General features: G+C 43.1%; 1 protein-coding gene across 1 annotated transcript in view; it reads left to right on the top strand.

Annotated features, from left to right (window-relative positions):
• The window catches only part of LOC6538352 (protein toll), a 44139-nt gene extending 25909 nt beyond the window's left edge, over positions 1-18230 (top strand). Inside the window, exons 2-4 of the mRNA XM_002098841.3 lie at positions 2229-2349; positions 13570-14809; positions 14913-18230. Coding sequence (XP_002098877.3) covers positions 13590-14809; positions 14913-16992 — 3300 coding nt within the window. The 5' untranslated portion in view covers positions 2229-2349; positions 13570-13589 and the 3' untranslated portion in view covers positions 16993-18230. The remainder of the gene's footprint in view (positions 1-2228; positions 2350-13569; positions 14810-14912) is intronic.
• The last annotated feature ends 45 nt before the right edge of the window (positions 18231-18275 follow it).

Genomic DNA, 18275 nt, shown 5'->3' with positions numbered 1-18275 from the left:
TTGTTCGCAGTTCGCCTGGCAATGTGGCAGCTTGGCAACACATTTGCACATTTCATTATTTAACAAAAAGATGGCAGGGCAGGGCAATAAAAATGCTGCCTGCAGCATCACTTCTATTAACATCCATTGAGAGCTGGCCGCCCTAAGCAGGCCTCATTATGCAAACATGCACTGAAAAGCTAGAGCTTTAGAGCTCCCCAGCCCATGTCTATTAAAATTAAAATGCGCTCGCCTCCTTTTTTTTATAATCTTTCATTCGTAAAGAGTAAGAGAACCGAAATTGCCACACAAACGTGGAAAGGAGGAGAGAAGGCAGGGGAAACTGGTCTGCCACTTCAGTGATTTTCAATATGAAAATGCAGCCAGACACAGCTGACTGACAGACAGACAGACAGATAGACGGTCGAAATGGGGGAGTTTGGGGTGGCATGAATGCATGTTACCGCATGCTTGGATGAATACGAATGCAGCAGCATTATGTGGCAACAGTCAGGGATTGCGGTTTTCAGCCTATGCAAATTAGCAGATATACGTATAGCTGCCATAAACGCGGTGCAAGCGGATAGTAGATAACAAACTGCTTGCATTTATCGCAGCCATTTAAGAAACTTATCGGACGGATAATGGGGTTTTAAAGACTTGACTACACAGAAACAAATAGTTTATAGCAGCATTAAAACTTGTAAATTTCCTTTAAAGAAAATAATAGCATGAGTATTAGCCATTTGTGACAGTAATCTCTTTTAGTTAAATACAAAACTAGGATAAGTTCACGAAACGATGAAATATATTGACTGTTTTTGCTGTGCATCTGCTCAATTCGTGGAAACAGCTGTCGATCCATAAGAAATTTAAATTGGCTAAGGTGCTGAGGTGGCGAAGAAAATGTTTCGATAATCTGTGCTAAACATGCCATGTAAAATGATGAAGAAAATCGAAAGATTAGTCCGAAGCAAAGAGCATGGAAAGTCAAATAAATATTTGAGAAAATACAGCACACATATTTGGTATTCATTCAATTTTGGGCTCGAATCCCTTAACCCCGGAACCGAAAAAGGCAATTGAATTAGAAATTCCTGAGAAGTTGTCAGTTTAGATAACTGGCAATTTGTATGCGGCGAGCAATTAGAGAATTTTGGGCCTCAAAATAAAATAACAAAATAACAGACACACGCACACACACACACACGAATGCGACAGACAGGCGGAGATGAGCTGATGAATTTAGTCAGCAGGAGCTGGCCATGCATATAAAATAAACAAAGAAATACAAAGGATGCTTCCTTATTTATGGTTGAGTCCCAGAAATATATTCAAATATGCAGATTTGCCAAGTTTATACCCCCATACCCCCCGTGGCCCTGCTGCCTTTTTTCACATGGCAGACGGCAGGCAGGAAATAACCGAATTACAGAACACGACCTTTCCCATTTCGACCCGGGTGAACTTTGTCATTTATTTGCAATCTGGGCTTAGTTCTTAATTATTTTCTTGAAACTGTTTCGTATTGCCCAACCAGAATGCTTTTTCCATTTTATTCGATTGGCTCGAAATGCACAGAGCAAACTGAATAAAATGGAATAAAATTGAATAAAATTATTGTAAAAGTTTGAATATTCTTTTCAAAGGGTATTTTTTTCGTATGCCAGTTGCATTGCCCGTTGCGAGTGATTCATGTCAAGTTGCAGCAGCACTCAGTCAACGTAATCCTTTGGCCGTCTCTTGTCTGCATTATACGCTCTTGACTTGCAAATTGTTTGCGGTTATGGCTGCATTGCAAATTCTAAGTAACAGCCAGCTTAATTAAATTAAGCATACACATCCAGCCACGCCCTTAAGCGGCTGCAACGTGGGCGACATCGCTCATGAATAGGCATTACGTATGCGTTGAAATTTAAGTGGCTCACACACACACATACACAGACACACACACACACACGTGTCGTGTGCACACCGAACACACACTTGAAGGCACACATGGACACGGCTTGTTTGCCACTTGTGCGTATGTATGACATAATTAGTGTCATAATGACACACACCCCCACACCCACATGTATGTGTGCCACTTGTCTAGCAGGCTAAAAGTTGAAAAGTCTCTGAAGAAATGGCCCCACCACACCAGTCATTTGGAATGCTAATAAGATGCCCTACTCTTTCACCTACACACATCCTCTTGTCTGCGACCTCTCAGCTAATTTGCATATTTTTCACGCTTTTTCTTGCAGTAAATTACTTAAAAATACATTAAAAATGTTCAACCGGCTGCAGCTGCATCTGTAGTGGTCGCCAGGATACAAGGATAACACTTCAACCTTTCTCCAACCCACAAGGACAATTCTGAGCAAGGTAGGTAAAAATAAATATTAATTCTGCCTTCAGTGCGCTACTTGTAAATATTCATTACATATTGTAAAATTAATATCCGGCCAGCATAGGGAGTAAATAGCAAAAAAAAATCATTTAGCCCCTCGTTATTTATATATCATTAAATATTATATTATTCAATATGAGCACAGTTTTCATTTAACCCTTTTGTTTTGTTGTGGTTTTGTGTGTAATTGAGCATAAAGCGAACTACAAATATAAATAAATTGCATTAAATAAATATAGGGTTGCCGTAGAAAATAGACAAAGGCAACAAAAATAAAAAGCGGAAATGAAAACCGCAATTATTTTCATAAATGTGCAGCACATTGCCAAAAAGAGCGTACAACAATTCTAAATTTTCAACACTTTTTCCCAAAGAGTTCATAACTCTTTACACTCACTGTCAGGCGCACAACCAAACATACACACCCACTAACACACCCACACTTGGCACTTGTTGTTACTTTTTTATTGCCACCTCTTGCCACCACACCATCTCCTTCGCTCTTTTGCGAAATGCAAAATGCGAAAATGCATTGTGACAGCCATTTTTTTTTTAAATGTCAACAGGAGGAGCACGAAAAAATATACGTATACGCCACAAACACTTTGTCGCCGCTGTGTTGCATAAGGAAAAACACTTTTAAAACATTTTCAGTGCCGCTTTTATGGGCGTCTAAAAACAAACGGGGCGAATAGAACAAAAAAATGGCTGAAAGGCTTTACGCCGCGGCGGCCACTATTAATGTACTTCTGTTCTTTTCTTTTGCCACTAGATGTGGAAGCGTGAAAAGGTCCTTAAAGTATAGAGAAATCCTGTCACGCACGACACTTGTTATTTTTTAAAACAACATGAGCTTACAATTACAAATATCATATTATTTGTATCACAACTCGGCTCACGAGTTCATCTTTTAAAGGCCATCCGCAGCTGCATTGCCACCAAAAAAAAATGGTCGCAGAGAAACACCTTGCCCCAAGCAGTATGCAACACTCTGGCAATGCATATAAGCTATCTCAGATATATTTTGCAGCTTAGCTGCAAAAGCACTGTTTTTTTTTATCAGCCACTTGTAGTGCAGTAGCTCCACGAGTTGGTGGACAAATTATGCGTTAAGAGTGCATCCCTGCGGCTTAAAAAGAGCTGAAGGTTTTAATTAAATTTTGACAGAGTTAGCAGAGGCCATGAAAAACCCAGCTGACCAGGCGAGCTGAGTTTAAGCCGAGCACTGACAAGCCAGAGAAGGAAAAAAAAATTGGTAAAAAATGTTTAAATTTCGCGCATGGTTTTCAATTTGACGCGCTGCTAGAAAATACGAGCTTTAGAGCCCACTTAATTGGTTTTCGCTAGGCAACGGCAACGGCTGCTGACCGCAAATTAAAATAAAAGCGTGGGCCAAAACAAACGAAGGCCAATGGCGTATTTGGCCCAGCTGAAGAATAAGCAAAGCGGCTATACAAAATTTAAATTGCATTGCCAGTTTGCCAGTTGGCAGTCCGTCCATCGTTTTGACCCAACGAATGCGGCGGCAGCGACCACGTGGCGAAAGGACAAACACAATGTGCACGGCTTATTTGACTTTATGCAAATTGATTGCATAAATAAATTATGATTAAGGATCGAGCAATAATTTGCCAATTTAAATGCACAATTAGTTTAATTGATGCGCTGTCACACGCCCACCAATATCAAAAATACGCAACAAACAGAAAAAAAAAGAAATGGAAAAAAATCTACAGAAAACACACAAGCGTCAAATATGCAGCTGCAATCCGAGCGAAACAAACTCGACGGCTATGTATTTGACAAATAAATAATAAAATGTTTATTTCCATTTCGAAAATGTTGCCATTTTGCCATGTTGACAGTCCGGCCAGTACATAATTATGCAAAATTCAACGCCAGCCCAAATAAATAAATAAAATAAAGTTTCAAACAAGCGACTGCAATTAAAATTAAAAATTAACAAAATATTTTTGCCAGCATAATCGCACACATACACACACACACGCTCAGACACAAAATTAACACCCGCACATGGATGGCATCGAGTTAAAGCTCATTAAATTTGCATTTGCATATGAAATGCATAGTTTCAACACCTCGCATGCCCGCCCCGCCCCAAAAATTCCATCTTCATCCGCCCTTCTTAGCCAGAAAATATATATTTTAACGAAAAACCAATTAATGCAGCCAAGCGGATGGGGCTGCTCCTGGTGATGTTGGTCCTGCAACTGAAATATTTTGTATGTGTGGCGCAGCCCATTGCGAAAATATGTAAATGTACAAATTTCATGTGAATTACCATCAAATTATTTTTTGGTTCGGTATTCACGGGAATGACGCCAACAATTATGCACAATATTTGTGTGCTTATGGCAGCTGCTGTTTTGAAATATTAAAATATAATTAAGGGGTTATTACCAGACGGAACTGCTCGTAATTAATTGCTTTCAAATCATAGCACATAATTTCAGCTTATTCTTAAAAGTTTTAGTACAGCAAAGTGTGAGGTAATACACCACATAGCACCTGTTTTTGCAAACACTCACTGTTCCACTATCTGTGCAGCCATCAGCACTTTTTACTCACTCAGTATTTTCATGCACTTTCCACTGAGTCCTCATGGAACGTTCATTAAGTACGAGTGTTGGTCACAAACGTTGCGCATAAAGTGCACTTTACGAATTCGCGCATTTTTATGACAAGATTTCAGCTTTTCATTTTCATTTGAAACCAAAAGGCCAGGAAACCCGGCACCCCCCTCGCCATCTATTAAGGCTGTAACGAAATTTTTATTTACTTTCTTTTATTTGTACTTTGATTTAATGGCCATAAAAATGCGGGGCGAAGGAGCCAAGTGAACGCGCGTGCATAAAAATCACAAGGCACGCTGTGAATTTTAATACAACGCTGCGTATACGTAATGATTTCACTTCGGTCGTCGCCATTTTGATTTCCATTTCGCCAACAACTGTTGTTGTTCCTGTTGTTGTTGTGGTTCTTCTTCTTCTGATTGTTGTTTTTGTTGTAGTTGCTATAACTGGTGACTTAAATCTCCCTTTTTTTTAACTCTGCAATTGAAACATGAAATTGCATTTATTGTGCGGCAACAATGCAAACAGGGAGCACTGAATACTGACAGAGTCCTGGAAAATAGCCTTGTGACACCCAAAAAGTAGGCAGAGATTTTTGATTTATACCCACAACGCCACACACACACACACACCGAATATGTGAGTGTGTGTGAATGAGTGGTGCATCAGCATATATATGAATACTTATGTACATAAATTGAAATGAAGTGCCAGGCACTTTTGTGACCATTTCAGAGATTTTAATCTTTATTTATAGCCTTTGCGGCCGGCATTGTCCTGCGGGCACATCCTGCATTTTCGCGGCTATTGGTAAATTTATGTTAAGCAGCATCCGCACTCTCAGTAATTTTTGTTGATAAATGTTAATGTCTCTATAAACGCGTGTGAAGCATACGATACATAAATATATCAACATAAATGTCCATTTTAAATGTTAATCAAAGCGAGGCCAAAATCTATCATTGTTTATACATATTTAATGCCTAGCGCCAGAGGCCAAAAGTCCAACGAAAAAACTCCAATCTAACCATATATATATATATATATAGTAACAATAAATAACCCAAATCAGAATGGGGACAAAAAGTGCCAAAATCGTATGGTTTTTGGCCGACAATGAAGGGCAATCAATACTTTTTTTCTGGCCACTGCAAAACCAAGTCGGACATTCATCGGATGTGGTGACGGTTTGCCTGTCCGTCTGTCCGCCTGTCTATGTGCAGTCGTTGCATAAAGCAATCAGTGCAAATATACACACAAAACAGTGCTCTTACAAATAAATATTGCATTGGGATTAAGTCCGTCACAGATAACTCTATTCGCATGGCATGATTTTACTCTCTTTTTTTCATTTGTGTCCCAAATTCGGATGCGTCACGCGGAAATATGTTTTGGATTCGACTGCAGCTTTTTTCTTTTAGGGCAAGTGCAGAACAATAAACGGGTTCTCTTAAAAAATATTGAGTTATGTAATAAATTAAATCCTGCTTCACGTGTTTACATGCGTATTTATTTAAAAATCTCAATGATTCTTTCCTAGAAAGAAGCTAAGAGCAATTGGCACCAACGAAACTTGCCAAAGTGTCTTAATTATCGCAGCTACAAGTTTAGGTCCACAAACTGCGCTGTCTAAAAAAGAAAATGACGGCCCCTATTGAACTAAAAGCGAACAAACAACGCGACCAAACGAAGCAATAACCGGAGCTTAAATGGCCAACAAACAGCAGGGTCTTGTGCGATTATTTATAACAAGCGCAAAATGTGCACAATTAGCGCTATATACGGCATCGGCCTATAAGTGGGTACATTCGGCGGCCATAATCATGGCAAGCATGCCATTTAGGGCCACAGAACTTTAAACGTGACTCACATTTCCAAAGGAGAGTTGGCAGTGGGGAGTTTTGGTTTTGTTCGGGGACCGGCGAATTAAGCTGCATACAATAAAACAAAGCGAAAATTATGAGGACCAGCAGCCGTGGACAGGAACAGGAACAACAGCAAATAAATGGAGACGACAGGGCGAATAAATAGAAATCAAGAAAGCATAAAAATGCTCAGGGACCGAAAGACCGACCGGCAAAGTTTGAATGCAGCGAAAAATTAAGTAGTTGGTCGGATATGAAACCTGTCCTGGCCTGGCTCCCCAAAGAAACGAGATGCGCCTCCAACCTCATTGGTAATTGAAGTGTACACGTGCGTCCCCTGGCAATCGGACTTGGCCACATTGGGCGGATTGTCGGTGGGTTGGATGGGTTGGTTAGCTGGGCTGGATAGCTGGGTTTAAATAGGTTCAGGCTGGCCAGCATTATGCTGTATTATTTACAATATGAGGGCCTGCCACTTAGATCCCCATACGTAACCATCGCATGTGCCCATAAAACGCTGTTTAAATGAACGCTGGCCAAGCGTGGAATGGACGACATTTTCATTTACGATGCCAGCGGCTCAAGGAGGTGAAGCCAAATTGAATGCGGACTGGGTGTCTATTATTTTATTTCTATTTCTGTTCCGCCGGCAGCCAGCAGCTAGCAGCTAACAGCCAGCAGACGGTACAGTAAAGCAATGAGGAACAGAACCCATTCCACCCGACGTCGAGTTGTTTATTTATGTGATGGACTGTGCGTGTGTGGAAGTTGCAGATAAATTTACTTAGCCGCCCGAGGAGAGCGCTCTAGTTGAGCAACTCCGTAGCTTAAGGAAATGACAAGTTGCAAGTGGAAGAGTAGACTTGGCCCGGGAGATTGATGGTGCCGGCATAATGAAGCGGGGCAGAGACGCTGAGTTGTTCCAGCTATTGTCTTCCCACACAGCAAGAAACGCTGTGATCCTGGGATTTGAAATTTTATATAATAATTTATTTCACCCAGTTGTCAGCTCTTCAAAAACCTAAAGCTTAAGATTAATATTTGGTAGTAGAAAAACTAAGGTATATATGGTTTTTGCGTGCTCGCTCTTGAGCTTGTTTGCAGTGCGTCATCGCCTGGCGAGTGGAAATCAATTTACGTTAAATGTTTGCCCATCCACCGAATCTAAACATGGCCGGCCACATCAACCTGGGCTGACAGGATGTGCGCTAAGTGAGCCAAGGAGCCAGTGGAGTGATGTGCGGGCGGAGGAGCAGTGGAGGAGTGGAGGAGTGCAGGAGCGGAGCAGCCAGCCGCAAAGTATCCATTTGAGTGACTTTGGGCTAGATGCGAAGCACAGAGCCACAGAGCAAACAATCGACCACTGGCGCTTCTGCGTTTTCTGCCACGGCAAACAACTGGCTGTGCAGCAAGAACATCATTATCATCATCAAGGTCATCAACATCATCGACATCATCACCATCATCACGGTCTTATCGTCATCGACCTGGCCAACAAGAATGGGGCCTATTAAACTTGAATGCGTCACGCATGCTTGCTGGTCCTTCTGTTGCCCCAAGTGGTGCTCCTCCTGCACCGCCTTGCCCCACGTCCACTGCTCCACTGCCATTACCATGGGCTCAACAAGTTTTTGCATTTGTCTCGGGCACGAGCGCATTATGCTTAAAACTTTGCGCAAAACTTGGGACGACAACATGATTAACAGACAAATGACATTACAAAGCCTTTCACTTGGCGACTTCTCCTCACTTTGCCAAGAAAATGACAAAAAAAAAAAAAAACAGAGAAAAAAACTGCAGCAGCAGCAGCAGCGCCTTACTGCCTTTCTATTTCCCAGACAATGAGCTGGCTTTCAACGAGATCTGAAGAGGCAGTGGCCCTTTGCTGGGTTGGGATATATGGGGGAGTGTCGGGTCTCGGGTTGGAATGCGCAAATCAGGTCTTAACCCCTTTTCTTTCATCTGCTTAGCTGTCTGCCGTAACTTGAACTTTCAGTGAGCTGTGCAGCTGGCAAGAGTAATGAGTGAGCGAGTATCTTATGGATTTGGCATTGTCGCTGACTTTGAAGTTGGGTTTTTTGTTCACTTCACTTGCGCCTCGCCTTCTCGCAAAAGTTGAGCTCTGCTGCTGATGCATTTACTAATAGAAATTTTAAATTTAAATGCCAGCATTTCTTACACTCATCCCGCCCTTTGGCGGTTTGCACTTAACGCAAAGGCGTTACAGCATAAGCAGCTTCAAGATATTTTCAATTCACTGCTTCACTGCGGCACCAGCAGCACTTTCGTTTCACTCGTGGCCCCACTTCTTTTGCCTCTGGAATTTTGATGCGCTTCGGCTGAAATTCTGCAGAAGAGAGTAGGTAAGTGTAAGCCATAAATAATGAAAGCGGACTTAATGTATTCATTCGAAGGATGTCTTAACCTTGCGAACCTTGCCAACCTTTGCTATGTTTGTGCATAATTAGCTCAGGAGCAGCAGCAGCAGCAGCTTGGGAGCAATTCCAAGAAGATGTTCAACATTTATCACTGGCTTTCACTAGAAGGCACACAGCAATATGTATTAATTGCAACTAGATATTTATGAAAGGTTTCGCACAATGCCAGACTTGACATTTAACACTGTAAATTATATTGCAACATTTGTTGAGACACTTGAATGTGTTCGAATACATTTGTGCACTCCATGCTTTAAATAAATTCGAATAGCAGATATGTATGCATTTAGTTTGGAGATACTTCTTTTGTGGCTATAAAGCTTTTGCACACTTATACTCGTTTTTGTTTTCTGAATAATATTCTTCTGTTATGCACTTACTGAACTGCAATCGTTCATTCGATTGTATTGGAAAGAAAAGCAGTGCAACATTGCCAATCACACAATCACATATTGAACAGTTTCCAATTTTGCGATATTAAGACCCGCTTAGAGACTCTTCACATGCCGCCCCCCCTCCCCCCAATCCTTCCCAGAAAAACATCTTAAGATGTGGAGTACACAGATGTTTACTTAAAGCTCCCGTTTGGCAATACATTGGCCCATCTGGTTGGCTATATAAACATGTCTCGGCTGCCGCCTGTTCACCAAAGTGTTGGAGGCGATGCCTGTAAAACCAGAAACATGGGGCCAAAAGACTTGCAAAAGTTTTTGGGGGAATTGAAATCCTTTGGCAAACAACCGAGCAGCCGCACACACACACACACACATATGTGTATGTGTATCTACACACACATTCGTATTGAAAATGGGGGAAAATGAAACATTGCCAGTGCAGTGGGATACAAAAACCGCACTTGGCCAGACTTTCGGTTTCCTAGCAGCTAGGGGCTAGGCGTTAGGAAATGGAAAATGGAAAATGGTCGAAGGACCTCCTCCCTTTCTCCCTTTCTCCCCCTCTCCACCTCCTCGAGTGTACTTCACATGCGTGTACGAACTTTTCTGAAGCATTTGTAAGTTTTTAATAAGAAATTGTTAAACAACTTGTTCTGCTTTTCTTTTTTTTTATATGTTTTGTTTTTCCTTCCCTCACTGCTCCTTAGGAGCTTTGGAGTGGCTGCTGCTACTGCCGCTTGGCAGAAATTGTAGTAATTAGTCATGTTGATTGATGAACGGGCTCAATGTGTGTGTGTGTGTCAGTGTGTGTGTGTTTCACTCGTATTTCCTCTTGATATTACAAAAATTAATTTAAAGGGCGAACAATATGTCAACGCCATTTAAACACTTTGGCATTTGCCGTAATCCCGACAGTCGAGCATTAAGAAAACTTAACCATTAAATGTCTGGCTGGGTGGTTCATGTGCAGGGAGGCATCCGAAAGCCAATTTTCCAAGAGCAACCTGCGGGCGGTACGACTATTAAACATCGGTCTTGGATACCCACACACACACCAACACACATACCGAAGTGGGGTTTCCTCTCGGGAAGGCTTACATTGTGTACTCCTTGGGTGAGCAATAAAAATCCAAGGTGGAAGCGATGAGCTTCCTTCTCCAAAGGAGCACCTAAACTCAAATTCTACCCACACAACCTCATTGTGCCATGCCTGCGGTTGTAATTTAGTGTGCCTAATGAATTTAGTACCGTTACATACCGGAAGTGAGCATGTGAGTGCAAAAATGCGCACTCAACTGGAATGTCTGTGAATCTTCATGGGGTCTCTGTCTGCATGTGTGTGTGGGTTACTACGTGCTGGTATTGAGCTTTTCCCTCAGTATCCTTCATCCTGTGAGATGTGTGCGCTGTGTGTGTGAAAATGTGTGAAAAATCTGCGCTCTGGCAAAACTTCGTTAACCTTTATTAACGACACCGAGCGTCTAATTAAACAAGACAAAATTTTAAATCGAGCGTAACGCTTGCGCAGGTATGTGTGTTCATAATTTCCCAGCATGTGTGTGTATATGTGTGAGTTTGTGTGAAATGAGCAATTATTTTTAATTGCCTGGCGGGATTAAATTGGGTGCCAGAGCAGGATTCAATTAATTGGCACGGCCCCAAAAAGTTCAGCAAGCAAAGGCCACACTTCTAGCCTGATGGCCCAATGTAAATGTTGTTGCTCCACATGGAGTAGAAGGAGCAGGAGAAGGTGGTTCCGCTCCGGGCAAGATGTCAACAAACCGGGGCACAATCCGCCCCAGATTAGATTGCATAAACAAAACGCGCTCGGGATATCAATTCGGATTGTAGGTGGTGCCCGGTTCCAGGTTCCAGGTTTCAGGTCGTTTCTGGATATTTACACGGCCAGCGTGGCATAAAAGCGAAAAGTAATTTTCCTAAGTGAATATAAATGTTTAAAATTTTCCCAAGAAAAGCAACACAATAGCCAGTTCGTACGGCAAACAGACTGGCTGACTTGGCCAAGGAAGAAATTTAAAAGGCAAAACACTGTGGGCCAAGGTAGTTTAGATCCACTCAATGGGTGAAAAGTGCTTAAAGTTTAATGCCAATTTGAAGTTGGCCAGGACGAGGAATTCTTTGCCGTTGCAAAAACAAGGTGTCGAGTTCCAAAACTCCTGTGGCCCAAACAAAGCGTGTCCATATTGCCATCTAATAGCTTAAGGGCAATATGCTCGATATCTGCCATCTGATGGCCAACAAACACTTGGCCGACACAATGCCTTCAATTTGCAATAACTATTAGCATCAGCATTTAGCCATATTTCGATTTTCAAAGCAAATAACCTGTCTATCCATCTACCAATCTGTTCTCTCATCAGAAAACAGCAGCTGTTTGAAATGACCAACAGTTGCAGATTTTTCAGTTGCTCAGAAATTGATCAAATTTTGCGAGCTAACGAAGCACAACTCAGATTGTGGAGTGGGAAGTCAAAAATCAATATAATCTGCACAGCCAGCGGCCAACCCTTGGAAAATGTTCTAATTAATGAGGAAAAGTCACCAATTTGAAAATCAAATTACAGCGCGCATAATTAAATTGCCTTATCAAAATTTCATTCAAAAGCTTCTGGGGGGGTGGTGATGGAAAAATACGAGACTTTTTTTTCTCCGCTTTCTTTGGCTAATGGGACAGTTGACAGTGAATGGAATATGGCCTAAAGTTGCCGATTTTAGGAGCGACAGCTAGAAAGCCAAAAAACTTTTAATTGAATTCCTTTCAAATTGTACGTAATGGGCACAATTAAATTGTCACCATCAGATTGAGAGGACGTCAAGGAAGCAGCTGTTGGCTGAGCTGCTGGCTCAAGTTCTCGCCGAGCTTTGGCAAAAATCTCGTATTATGCAGCACTCGAGCGCATGACAAATTCATTAAATGCACAAAGACCGTAAAGTGCTCCACTATCCACATGGAGCAACAGGACGAAAGGATGTTGGTCGCCAGTCGACGGACGAAGAAATGAAGAGAGCGTTTTACAAAATTTTATACACTCCCTGACCGTAATTACACCACACACAGAGGTAGAGGGCAGCAGCCGGGATTACAGGGTATGGCGATTGCAGTCGGGGGACGGAGAACGGAGGACGGAGGACGGAAGATGGGGGAACAGTAGTTGGGCGTGGTTTCGAGGTGAGCCAACCATGAAATGCAACATGGCAGAGGAAGCGAACTCCGAGAGGCGAAAAGGATGTGTTCTCGTGCCATATTTATACACGAGTTGTGTTGCCACTAGGTGTCGTCGTCGTCCGGTGCTTTGTGTGTGCCCAGGAGTCATCCTGTGATTTTCAGCCCCACAAAACGTTGGCATTTAAATGAATTTCATTTTTCGGCCTCTGCTCCACTGCACACACACGGCGTATGCGTGATGCTAATGAAATATTTTGAACGGGCTGTCAAAAATTCTGACTCGCGCTTAATTAACCGTCCCGTGATTAAGCCGCATTCAAAGGACTTTACGCACCGACGTGCAATGAGCACATTTGCCAAATTTACTCCACTTTGGCAATGGCACAATGTTTGTATCCAGTTTTATTTCTCTTTCATACTCGTATAATTACGTAAATGTTAATACCGCCTTCCAGTCGCTGCCTTTTCATTACATTTCGAGCATTTGCTGTTCTGACTGTCATTATGGGAATGACAAATGCGCTAAAGTTTTCTTCCTATTAATTACGGAGTGTGCACCAAAGGGAAAAGCACCTTGAGTACGTTATAAAAGCTATAAACAGTTTCGTAGAATAATTAGCCTATAATTAATCATACTAAATATCAATGGAATGATAATTTCTATGAATTGACTGCCACACATTTCTAATCATTCATTTTAATTTCTCTATTTGCAGTGCATCCATAATTGTCCATCATGAGTCGACTTAAGACGGCTACCGAGCTGGCACTGCTGCTGGTGATCCTACAACTCATCCAGTGGCCAGCAACTGAGGCATCCTTCGGTCGGGATGCCTGCACTGAGATTAGCATCGATGGCATCTGTCAGTGTGCACCCAGTATGTCGGAATACGAAATCATTTGCCCGGCAAACGCGGAGAATCCCACGTTTAGACTAACCATCCAGCCCAATGACTACGTACAGATCATGTGCAATCTGACGGATACCACGGACTACCAGCAGTTGCCGAAGAAAATGCGGATCGGTGAGGTCGACAGGGTTCAGATGCGACGGTGTATGCTGCCCGGTCACACGCCGATTGCCAGCATCCTGGACTATCTGGGCATAGTCTCGCCCACGACGCTGATCTTTGAGAGCGACAACCTGGGCATGAACATAACACGGCAGCATTTGGACCGTTTGCATGGCCTGAAGCGATTCCGGTTCACCACCCGTCGTGTGACACACATTCCCGCCAACTTACTGTCAGATATGCGGAATCTGAGTCATCTGGAACTGAGGGCAAATATCGAGGAAATGCCAACGCATTTGTTTGACGATCTGGAGAATCTCGAGTCCATTGAGTTTGGTAGCAACAAGTTGCGACAAATGCCGCGTGGCATTTTCGGCAAGATGCCCAAGCTGAAGCAGCTGAATTTGTGGAGCAATCAACTGCACAATCTCACAAAACACGACTTTGAAGGTGCCACCTCGGTGCTGGGCATAGATATTCACGATAATGGCATCGAGCAGTTGCCGCACGATGTGTTCGCCCATCTCACGAATGTCACGGATATCAATCTGAGCGCCAATCTCTTCCGTTCCCTGCCGCAGGGCCTATTCGAGCACAATAGACACCTGAACGAGGTGCGCCTGATGAACAATCGCGTTCCCCTTGCCACACTGCCATCGCGACTGTTTGCCAATCAGCCGGAACTGAAGATCCTACGGCTGAGAGCTGATCTGCAAACGTTGCCGGGTGATCTCTTCGAGCATTCCACACAGATCACAAACATCTCGCTGGGGGACAACCTGCTGAGCACTCTGCCCGCCACTTTGCTAAAATATCAGGTGAACCTGCTGAGCCTGGACTTGAGCAACAACAGGCTGACACATCTGCCGGACTCACTCTTTCGTCATACCACCAATCTGACGGATCTTCGTCTGGAGGATAACCTGCTCACCGATATTAGCGGGTAAATACATTCTATAGTTTACTCTTGAGTTTCAGGCAAACGCCTATAAACGTACTGTACTATCATTGTAAAATATGTAACCTTCCTTGTTTTCTAATTACAGCGACATATTCAGCAGCTTGAGCAACCTAGTGAGCCTCGTTATGAGCAGGAATCGACTTCGCACCATCAATACCATGGCTTTTAGCAACACCAGGGGACTGCGACATCTGCATTTAGATCACAACGACATCGATCTGCAGCAGCCATTGCTGGACCTAACAATCCAGGCCCAGCTCAACTCCCCGTTTTGGTACATGTTCGACCTTTTGACCCTTAATCTGCGCAACAACTCAATCATTTTCGTCTACAACGACTGGAAGAACACGATGCTCAAATTGCAGGAGCTGGACTTGAGTTACAACAACATTAGTTCGCTGAGCTACGAGGATCTGGTATTTCTATCGCAGAACAGTTTGCATGTCAACATGACGCACAATAAGATACGAAGGATCGCATTGCCCAAACATGCTCACTTTGACAACAGCACCATTGGTAATCTGGTGCATGTGGATCTTAACGATAATCCCCTGGTCTGCGACTGTACAATCCTTTGGTTTATCGAGCTGGTTAGGGGCGTCCATAAGCCGCCGTATGCCGAGCAGTTCAAGTTAGGCACAGACCGATTGGTTTGCAATCAGCCAAATGCCTTGGAGGGTACTCCAGTGCAAAAGGTGAAACCCCAGACGCTCCTCTGTCCGCTGGACTTCTCCGATGATCCCAGGGATAGAAAATGTCCGCGCGGCTGCGACTGCCATGTGCGAACCTATGACACTGCACTCGTCATCAACTGCCATAGTGGCAATCTGACTCATGTTCCCCGCTTGCCCAATCTGCCTCAAAACATGCTATTAATGGAGCTGCATTTGGAGAACAACACACTGCTCCGACTTCCTTCGGCCAATACACCTGGCTATAAAAGTGTCACTAGTCTCCATCTGGCTGGCAACAATCTAACCAACATCGACGTGGATCAACTGCCTACCAATCTGAACCATTTGGATGTAAGTTGGAACCACCTGCAGAAGCTGAACGACACCGTGCTGGGTTTCCTTAATCGTACCATGAAATGGCGCTCTGTACAGCTGTCCGGAAATCCATGGATGTGTGATTGTAACGCCAAGCCGTTACTCCTTTTCACCCAAGACAACTTCGAAAGGATTGGGGATCGCAATGAAATGATGTGCGTGGACGCCGAAGTGCCCACTCGAATGGTGGAATTGTCGACCAACGATATTTGTCCGGCGGAAAAGGGCGTGCTCATAGCCCTGGCTTTGGTAATTGCATTGAGTGGTCTTATAGCCGGCCTCATTGCGGCCCTGTGCTACAAATACGAGTTGGAAATTAAGGTTTGGTGGTTCAATAAAATAGGTTGTTGTTGGCCTTGGCCTATCTTGGAGGAGGACCTGGACAAGGACAAGAAGTTCGATGCCTTCATCTCGTACTCGCACAAGGACCAGAGTTTCATTGAGGACTACTTGGTGCCGCAACTGGAGCAAGGACCTCAGAAGTTCAAGCTCTGTGTACACGATCGCGACTGGAAGGTGGGCGGCTACATTCCCGAGAACATTATGCTCTCCGTGGCGGACTCAAGACGGACTATTATTGTGCTCAGCCCGAACTTCATCAAATCGGAGTGGTCGCGCCTTGAATTCAAGGCGGCACATAGATCGGCACTGGACGAAGGACGCGCGCGCGTTATTGTGATCATCTACGCGGACATCGGAGATGTGGAGAAGCTGGATGATGAGTTGAAGGCTTACATAAAGATGAACACCTACCTGAAGTGGGGCGATCCGTGGTTCTGGGATAGGCTGCGATATGCTATGCCACATCGCAGGGGCATCAGCAATATCAGTAATGGAGCGCTAATCAAGTCGGCGCTAAAAGGTTCCACGGACGACAAGCTGGAGTTGATCAAACCGTCGCCGGTGACGCCGCCGTTGACCACGCCGCCGGCAGAGTCTACCAAGAATCCGCTGGTAGCGCAGCTAAATGGCGTCACCCCGCATCCGGCCATAATGATTGCCAACGGCAAGAACGGCATGACGAATCTGTACACACCCAATGGCAAGTCGCACGGTAATGGCCACATCAACGGCGCCTTCATCATCAATACGAATGCTAGACAGAGCGACGTATAGGACTGGGAGAAGGCGGAGCTGTTCCAGTTCGATCCCGATGATGAGCTATTGTTCCGTTAAAGATAAGCCTCCAAGACGACCACTGCCACTGACGAGGCGGTGTAAGCACCCAGCTGAATGTAAAAAGTCTAAAGAATATTATCGATTTCCTCGTGTTTGGTCATGTAACAGTCGCCCCCCTTATAGGTTTAAATATCGTGTGTAGCGCTTGTAGAAGCTCCAAGAAAACTTAGTGAAAATTTCAAATTTCAATATTTCATGTGGCCTTTGTTGACGAAAAATGAAACAAAAATGATTAGTTTGAGGAAAGCTGGAAACACAAGCTAGTTTTACCACATCACTCTGTTTTAAGTGTTATATGTAAGCTTAGCATAGACCCTGTGCAGACTCTTGTAGACATAAAAATCTCATTTATTAAGTAATTATTTGTACACTAGGATTATTGCAAGCTGCCGCATACAAAACTGAGAATAGCTCAATGCTAAAATACCTTTTGAAATGACCACTTTTTTTTATATTTTACTTTTGAACAGAATCTCAAACGTAATGGGAATCTGAAATTTGAACAAATCGAGCTTTATTTCGAACTAGCTACTTATTATTTGTTAGAACGCAACCTACAACTAGGTGAACCACTTGCAATACACATACGACGTATCCAAATAGTAGTATAGACTCTGTAATTGTGTGAAACAAACGCAACAAAAGCAACCGAAATGAAATACAAATTGCCTTCTTTGTATGTATGTACGTATGCTAGATATATAGACCCCAAGGATTCATAATCGATTGCATACACAACCCGTCTCTGTACATAATGAATGGATAATGATTTCTGTACTTTTCCAAAACGTATCGCACAGCAGATTCAAGGTCCTACTCACAACTATCACTAGTATCAACTGTAATCTCACGCCCATTTAAACGACGCTATATAAATAAGTACATACCGCGCGAAGACATAATTCAGTGGACACACACATTATCATGTCATCTACCAAACAATTAGGTTAGTTCTTCATCCATACGAAAACAGAATATCGTCTATGATACGTAAATGTAATTAAGCTAAAGTATGTGTATATCGTCTAAGCTATAGATTGTCTCTGATATGTAATACCTAAGGTACCTACAGATTTATGCAGACACACACTCATTTACTCTGTATGCGTATGAGTACATTAAATCTAATTGTATATGAAACACACATACAACGCAAATAAAATATATTTTAAAAATTTAAAACGCCGACATTTTTAATTTGTTCCGCCCAAGGTAACAGA

Source organism: Drosophila yakuba, chromosome 3R (assembly GCF_016746365.2).
Source record: "Drosophila yakuba strain Tai18E2 chromosome 3R, Prin_Dyak_Tai18E2_2.1, whole genome shotgun sequence".
Lineage (NCBI taxonomy): Eukaryota > Metazoa > Arthropoda > Insecta > Diptera > Drosophilidae > Drosophila > Drosophila yakuba.
The sequence above is the reverse complement of the archived record's forward strand: the minus strand, read 5'-3'. Positions and strand labels throughout refer to the sequence as shown.